The following is an 8,424-nucleotide window of genomic DNA, read 5'->3' as shown; positions in this document are numbered from 1 at the left end:
GGTGGTAGAAAATTGGTGGGGGGTGTTAGAAAATGTAGTACAAGTTTAGTCGATTTAAATGAAGCTTGTGTATTTGGGGTTCTGAGGGTACCTAACTTGTGGGAAAGGAGGTGAGGTTGTATGCTCGCCTTCCTTCTCCTTGGCTTGGGTGGTGTCATTGTTATTTGTGGTTTTGTGGAGTGTGGGTGAAGTTGGTTTATCTCAGGGGTTTGGCTCTATGATATGAATTGCATTTGCAGTGGCCAGAGTGCTACGGAGCAACATGTTTTGCCATGTTAAAAGATGTTTCCTTTTAGGTGGACCTTCTCGTTTGGTTTGCATGGCATAAAGTGTTGACACTCCTTGGCCTCCTTTTGGAGTTTTGGCCACAGTCTCTAGATGATGAATCTATATGGTCTGATGGCTCAATCTTGGTACTTTCTCTTTGCACGTTTTGATTATGGCATGAAGATGATATTGATTGGGAGGGTATCATGGTCAATTTTGGATATTTCTCTTTCTAGCGGCTTAATGGATATTCTGGAAATTGTGGCATGCACTCATGGGTTGTTTAGTTATTGGCTCTTTTTGTTTTGCTGGCAGTTTGTTGTTGCTCTTGTATCTGGTAATTCCTTCTTCAGGTCTTTATGACCTCAAGTAGTTGGCATGATCACTGTCGGATTTCGTACATACTTGTTGTTATTTCTCGTTGTGTTTATATTTGCCCTGGCCAATGGCGGGCTTTTGGTGGAGTGGTCCACAGAAAATTATAATGGTCTAATTTTAGCTCTGTAATGTTGTCCTTTAGGATGTAAATGGTTCTTCTTTTTATGATGGTGTTTGTATTGATAATGTGTATGTGTGATGTACCTCTTTTTTTATTAATAGAAAGCTTTTCATGGTAGTTTAAAAAAAATGAAATATTTTAAGTATTATGAAGAAACTTAAACATTAAAAATTTGAAGATAATATAAAACTTTTTGAAACTATGGTTTTATCTTAATTATTTAAAATGAATAATATTGATGAACAAGGGTGTTTACCTTAATTTAGTTGTAACTATCCATTTTTTTTTTTTTTTTTTTTACATGTTATTGATTTAATATTTAATTGGAATTTAGTCATATAATTACTAGAGTAGAAACATTACTTTATCTTTCAAATATAATAATTTACATGTTAGTGATTTAATATTTAATTAGAATTTAATAATATAATTACTAAAGTAGAAACATTACTTTATCTTTCAAATATAATAAATAAAATATAATAGATAGTAAAAATAATTATTAAGAAAAAATATATCACTTAAAATGATTTTTTAATGATTTATAAGAAATATTTTTACTTTTACTAAATAGCTTTACATATTAGATTATTAACATATTTTTACATATAAAATAATAAATAATAAATTTAACATTTAAAAAATAAATAAAAAAATTATATTTATTTAAAAAATTATATTTTAAATTCAGATAAATACAAACAAACACTTAGAAATGCCAAAGGAAAAAAAAAATTAATATGTATATATTTTTTTGCTAATTTCAAATTGAAGTTTAAAATATTTAAGTCTCATCCTACAAATAAGTATCCCATCAAAATACTTATTAAAACAGTGGTTTTCAACTTTATGTCAATGCATGGGAGTTGTTCTCCATAATATGAGAAAAAAAGGGTTTTGGAAACCAAAAGAATCCAACTTTTGAAATATGTGGTATCTACTCAATCCAAACCAAAAGAATCCAACTTTTGAAATATGTGGTGTCTACTCAATCCAGGACGAGAGACATCCACTAAACGTAATCGGTGCACTAAAGATAAAGCTAAAGATAAAGCCTAAGTGAAAATGCACTAAATCTTTATTAAAAGGAAATTCCAAACCACTTTCATGATCATTTTCTTTTCACTTTCTCAAAACAATCAAGATTAAGAAAATAATTCCAATACACATCTAAAATTGAATTTCAAACCACTTCCCCGGTCATTTTCCTTCCACTTTCCCAAAATAATCAAGATTAAGAAAATAATTTCTCCAAAGAATCAAAGTTTAGAATTTATCGAGAATAACGTTTCATGTGAAATTATGACACGCCATTATGTCGTACCATGCCAGTGGTTGTCAGGTTCGTGCAGACCAAACCATAGGTCATGTGCACTCAACGCGGAAATTGCTGGCACGCGTCGGCGTCACTTTCATCGCATCGTTTATATAAATTAAAAAAATTAAAGGGAAAAGGTCATAAATTTCATTGAAGGTAAAGGGTGGACTCCGTTTGCTGAGAAAACCTAGAACCCTACCGGATTTCAGAGCGGTTTTGTTTTACCAAGTACTTTGAGAGACACAGAGCGACCTAGGCCGAGTGAACTAGTGGTAACTTGGGGCCATCCGCTGGGAGACAGAGCACAAGAAAGGCTAAGTGAAGTAGTGGTAACTTCGGTCATCTTCTGGTAGCCATTTTGCTCCTCAGAACAACCCGACGATCTTGTAATTTCAATCTGTGAATATAGTATGGCATCCTCATCCACCTCTTATGCCAACAAAAACTACAATGTTTTTGATATTTTTATTAATCATCGCGGTCCAGATTGCAAGAAACCCTTTGCCACCGATCTCTACAATCGCCTTTGCAAACACGGTCTCAGACCATTTTTGGACATCGAAGAATTGCGAGAGGGAGATGGCCTAACTTGTCAAATCGAAGGCGCTATTCAAACAGCCTCCGTTCACATTGCTATTTTCTCTCCCCGATATGCAGAATCGGATTGGTGTTTGAAAGAACTCGTATTGATGTTGAAGTCGAAGGCACCTATCATTCCTGTTTTCTACCATGTGCAGCCATCAGAACTCCGTTGGACGCAGAGCGAAACTGGACTGTATGCTAGAGTCTTGCGCATACTCCCGTGGGTTTTTCGCATGCTCCCGTGTTGTCTTCGCATGCTCTGCTCTACGAGGGGCGAAAATGGTGTGTATGCTCGATCCCTGCGCGAGCTTGGAGAAAAGAAAACAATCCACCGTCAAACTGGTAAAAAAGAGCCGCGATATGACCCCAGTATTATTAAAGAGTGGAGGGACGCTCTTTTTAATGTTGCAGACATAAGCGGTTTTGACCTGGAATCTTATAATGGGTGAGAACTCCGTTCGATTCTCTCTGTCAGTCTTAACTTTAATTTGCTAGTATTAGATTTGTTGCATTTCTGAATCGCAATTGTATTCTGGATATTGTTTAGTGACGAGCAGCAGCTCCTGGAAAAGATCGTGGAAGAAGTCTTAAAAAGAGTTCCAAGAAAGCTCCACGTTTCCAAATATCCAATTGCTTTGGAACAGAAAATTGAAGATTTTGAAAGGAAAATGTGTTTGCAGCAGCAAAGCGAGCAGACCAGAGTTATAGGAATTGTAGGACTTGGAGGGGTTGGTAAAACAACCCTCGCAAAGGAAATATTTAACCGTCGGGGATCACATTTCAATAGATCTTGTTTTTTATTTGATGTTAGAGACAAACCTTTAATTTCTTTGCAGAGTCAGCTTCTTAAGGACTTGGCTCAATGGAATGGGCAGATAAACAGCATCGATGAAGGTATAGAGATGCTGAGTAGGTATCTCGCAGCTTCTAAAGCTATCATCATTTTAGATGATGTAGATGATATTAAGCAAATGAATGCATTACTTTCACCAGCTAAGGATGTCCTTCCATCCGGTAGCTTGATTTTAGTTACCTCTCGTAATATGGATGTTCTTATAAGAGGGGGAATTGTAGAGTCGTGCATATACAAGCTCACAGGACTGGATCCGCAAAAGTCGAAAGAGCTCTTCTGTTCTCACGCCTTTGACAAATCTTATCCAGATGTGGATTTTGAAGAAGTAGTTAATCTGTTTTTGGAAGCCTGTAATGGATTGCCGCTATCTCTCACAGTGCTCGGGGCGCATCTGCATGGTGAAAAACATTTGAAGTATTGGCATGCCCAATACCGCAAAATTTCCAAAGCACTTCCCACGGATATCCAAAGCAGACTCAGAATTAGCTATGATGGTCTGGAGGAAGAGGAGAAGCACATATTCTTAGACATTGCTTGCTTCTTTCTACACAAAGACAGAGACACAGCGATAAGAATATGGGACGGATCTGGCTGGGAAGGAGAGCTGGGTTTTCGGAATCTACAAAAGAGGTGTCTTGTGGAAGTAGACAAAAAAAATCAAATAAGAATGCACGACCACCTTAGGGATATGGGGAGAGACCTGGCGGAGAAAGAGCCTCCACACTCTTGGCGTCGTATTTGGCGTCCAACTGACAACCTTCTTTATCAGCACTCACCTGTACGTATTTTGAAGCTTTAGAGCGACACTGAAAATAATGTTCTGATATCAAAATTTGAAATGCCGTTATGGTGCGAATTTTGAGTTTTTCATCTAATTTGCATAAATATCGATCAATCGTGTTTTAGGTGCGTGGAGTTAGCGTTGTTCCGAGTGATGGCCCGGAATGGTCTCCACAACATTTCAAAAGCCTTGTGGAACTCACAGGCAGGTTGCAGCTTCTTGCGGCAGAAGGTGATTGTGTGGAAAGCATATTGAATGTTGCTCAGCCACCAGAACTAATATGGCTCCGCTGGATTAACTGTCCGTACTCCTCCATGCCTTCATGGATTTTAATGAAAAATTTAAGAGTTTTACAAATAAAGGGAAAGGAGTTTGAAACAATTTGGGCAGATGAATGCCAGGTAATTATGTGATTTTGTTTTATTGTCTAAAGTTTTGCATTTTTCAATTGACCTTTATTATAAAATTTTACTTGCTCTAGCACAATTTACAGAAATTGTGCCATACAGTGTCAAGCCCAATTTAAAATATGAAATTGCAGGCACCTGTGCAGATTAGGGAGTTGGAAATTGATGGTCGTGTTCTCAATATTCCAAAGTCCATTGAAAAGTTGAATTATCTCGAAAAATTTATCTTGCACAACAACAATGAACCGGTTGGTCTGAATATCTTGCCCGATGAATTTTGTCGTCTGCAGTCCTTGAATTACTTGGAGTTAGTGGGTTGTTTAGAGATAAAGTCGCTGCCAGCTTCCTTTGGCAATTTAAAGAACCTCCAAACTCTCGTCTTGTCCTCCTGCTACCATCTGCAGAGCCTACCAGAATCACTTGGCGGGTTGACGAGCCTCAAAACGCTCGACTTGGACAGGTGCTTCCAGCTGCAGAGCCTACCAGAATCACTTGGCGGGTTGACGAGCCTCCAGAGTCTCGGGTTGTCCACCTGCTCCCAGCTGCAGAGCCTACCAGAATCACTTGGCGGGTTGACGAGCCTCCAGAGTCTTGACTTGTCCTCCTGCTCCAAGCTGCAGAGCCTACCAGAATCACTTGGCGGGTTGACGAGCCTCAAAACGCTCGACTTGGACAGGTGCTTCCAGCTGCAGAGCCTACCAGAATCACTTGGCGGGTTGACGAGCCTCCAGAGTCTCGGGTTGTCCACCTGCTCCCAGCTGCAGAGCCTACCAGAATCACTTGGCGGGTTGACGAGCCTCCAGAGTCTTGACTTGTTCTCCTGCTCCAAGCTGCAGAGCCTACCAGAATCACTTGGCGGGTTGACGAGCCTCAAAACGCTCGACTTGGACAGGTGCTGCCAGCTGCAGAGCCTACCAGAATCACTTGGCGGGTTGACGAGCCTCCAGAGTCTCGACTTGTCCTCCTGCTCCCAGCTGCAGAGCCTACCAGAATCACTTGGCGGGTTGACGAGCCTCCAGACTCTCTACTTGTCCTCCTGCTCCCAGCTGCAGAGCCTACCAGAATCACTTGGCGGGTTGACAAGCCTGGAAACTCTCATGATGGGCAACTGCTCCCAGCTTCAGAGCCTACCAGAATCACTTGGCGGGTTGACGAGCCTCCAGAGTCTCGACTTGTCCTCCTGCTCCCAGCTGCAGAGCCTACCAGAATCACTTGGCGGGTTGACGAGCCTCCAGACTCTCTACTTGTCCTCCTGCTCCCAGCTGCAGAGCCTACCAGAATCACTTGGCGGGTTGACAAGCCTGGAAACTCTCATGATGGGCAACTGCTCCCAGCTTCAGAGCCTACCAGAATCACTTGGCGGGTTGACGAGCCTCCAGACTCTCGACTTGTACTCCTGCTCCCAGCTGCAGAGCCTACCAGAATCACTTGGCGGGTTGACAAGCCTGGAAACTCTCACGATGGACAACTGCTCCCAGCTTCAGAGCCTACCAGAATCACTTGGCGGGTTGACGAGCCTCCAGAGTCTTGACTTGTCCTCCTGCTCCAAGCTGCAGAGCCTACCAGAATCACTTGGCGGGTTGACGAGCCTCCAGAGTCTCGGGTTGTCCTCCTGCTCCCAGTTGCAGAGCCTACCAGAATCACTTGGCTGGTTGACGAGCCTCCAGACTCTCTACTTGTCCTCCTGCTCCCAGCTGCAGAGCCTACTAGAATCACTTGGCGGGTTGACGAGCCTCCAGAGTCTCGACTTGTCCTCCTGCTCCCAGCTGCAGAGCCTACCAGAATCACTTGGCGGGTTGACGAGCCTGGAAACTCTCTACTTGTACGGCTGCTCCAAGCTGCAGAGCCTACCAGAATCACTTGGCGGGTTGACGAGCCTGGAAACTCTCAGGATGGACAACTGCTCCCAGCTGCAGAGCCTACCAGAATCACTTGGCGGGTTGACGAGCCTGGAAACTCTCAGGATGGACAACTGCTCCCAGCTTCAGAGCCTACCAGAATCACTTGGCGGGTTGACGAGCCTCAAAACGCTCCACTTGAACGGCTGCTCCCAGCTGCAGAGCCTACCAGAATCACTTGGCGGGTTGACAAGCCTGGAAACTCTCATGATGGGCAACTGCTCCCAGCTTCAGAGCCTACCAGAATCACTTGGCGGGTTGACGAGCCTCCAGACTCTCGACTTGTCCTCCTGCTCCCAGCTGCAGAGCCTACCAGAATCACTTGGCGGGTTGACGAGCCTGGAAACTCTCAGGATGGACAACTGCTCCCAGCTGCAGTTGAAGGGTTGCGGCGCATTGAAGAAAATAGGAGGGTTTTCTGGTGTTTCAAAACTTCAAATGTTGAACACTAGCTGGTGCATGGAATTAGAGGAGCTGCCAAGTTTTGAAACCTGCGTATCTTTGGAGGACCTGTGTGCATTTAATTGTCTCAAGTTAAAGAGCTTACAGGGGTTAGAGCATTCGACAAAGCTTCGAAAGCTGAATATTAACTGGTGCATGGAATTGGAGGAGCTGCCAAGTCTTGAGACATTGGTATCTTTAGAGGACTTGTCTGCATTTAATTGTGTCAAGCTGAAGGGCATACATGGGTTGGAACGGCTGACAGAGCTTCAAAAACTGAACATCAGCGGGTGCATAAAACTGGAGGAGTTGCCAAGTATTGAGAGATTGGTATCTTTGAAAGAGTTGTGTGCATTTAATTGTGTCAAGCTGAAAAGAATACAGGGTTTGGAGCCGCTGTCAAATCTTCAAACGCTGAACATTAACGGGTGCATAGAATTGGAGGAGCTGCCAAATATTGAAAGACTGGTATCTTTGCAGGAGTTGTGGGCATTTAATTGTGTCAAGCTTAAGAACATACAGGGGTTGGAGCATTTGACAGAGCTTCAAACGCTGAACATTGACGGGTGCATGGAATTGGAGGAGCTGCCATGTATTGAAACACTGGTATCTCTGGAGCGGTTGGCTGCGCGTAAGTGTTGCAAACTGAAGAGTATACCGGGTTTGGCCCAGTTGACAGAGCTTCAATTACTAGATGTTAGGGAGTGCTCTGAGTTAGAACACCTGGCAGGTGTTGAACAGTTGGGGTCGTTGGACACACTTTATGCCTCTGGATGTCCAAAACTGCAGTGGGACTGGGGCGTCGTGGAGGAATTGCAGCAAAGATTGAAGGAAGACTTCATCGTATGAAAAATATTACTTATTCAATTGTTTTAAATCCCTTTTGAATGACATAGAGTTTCTTATTTTGAACATGTTGCTTGACAGTCCCGGTGATTATTCATTTTATATGTGGGGATATTTTTCCTATAGATAAAGGTATGTCGGTTTAACGGTTGTAATTTTTGTGAATTCAAAATAAACATTATTAAGAATTTAAATTATTAATCAAAAATATTTTAACGTAGATACCCAATACATTTTAACGCAAATACACAAAAGAGTTAAAGAAGATACCGAAGCTTTGAAATGACATTTTAATTTAATTTTTGAACAAATTAATCCAATTGCAAACACGAGAAAAATACCCAACAATCTGGTAGTCAAGATTCAACAAATCCAAATGGAGTGTATAAGCTACAACCTCAAGATTAAAGGGAATCCTCCCTTCCATATCCTTTTAATTAAAGCAAGCCTTTACCCAATTGAAAATATGGTTATGATTAGATATCATATGTATAAGAAGTTGTACAACATTGGATGTCAAGAGGCTTCTAAA

At 41.9% G+C, this 8,424-nt stretch overlaps 1 protein-coding gene across 1 annotated transcript; it reads left to right on the top strand.

The window, feature by feature from the left end:
• The first annotated feature begins 2,251 nt into the window (after positions 1 to 2,251).
• LOC149212606 (uncharacterized) lies at positions 2,252 to 7,933 on the top strand. Its single transcript, XM_089391881.1, has 4 exons — positions 2,252 to 3,111; positions 3,214 to 4,297; positions 4,426 to 4,701; positions 4,842 to 7,933. The coding sequence occupies exons 1-4, from the start codon at positions 2,495 to 2,497 to the stop codon at positions 7,893 to 7,895; spliced, it is 5,031 nt and encodes a 1,676-aa protein (XP_089248007.1). The 5' UTR covers positions 2,252 to 2,494; the 3' UTR covers positions 7,896 to 7,933.
• Positions 7,934 to 8,424: the final 491 nt, after the last annotated feature.

The sequence above is a fragment of the Pinus tabuliformis genome, chromosome 1_1 (assembly GCF_031772625.1).
Source record: "Pinus tabuliformis cultivar Carrire ecotype Pingquan chromosome 1_1, CPIR1, whole genome shotgun sequence".
Classification (NCBI taxonomy): Eukaryota; Viridiplantae; Streptophyta; class Pinopsida; order Pinales; family Pinaceae; genus Pinus; species Pinus tabuliformis.
Note: the sequence above shows the minus strand (reverse complement) of the source record. Positions and strands in the feature narration are given on the sequence as shown.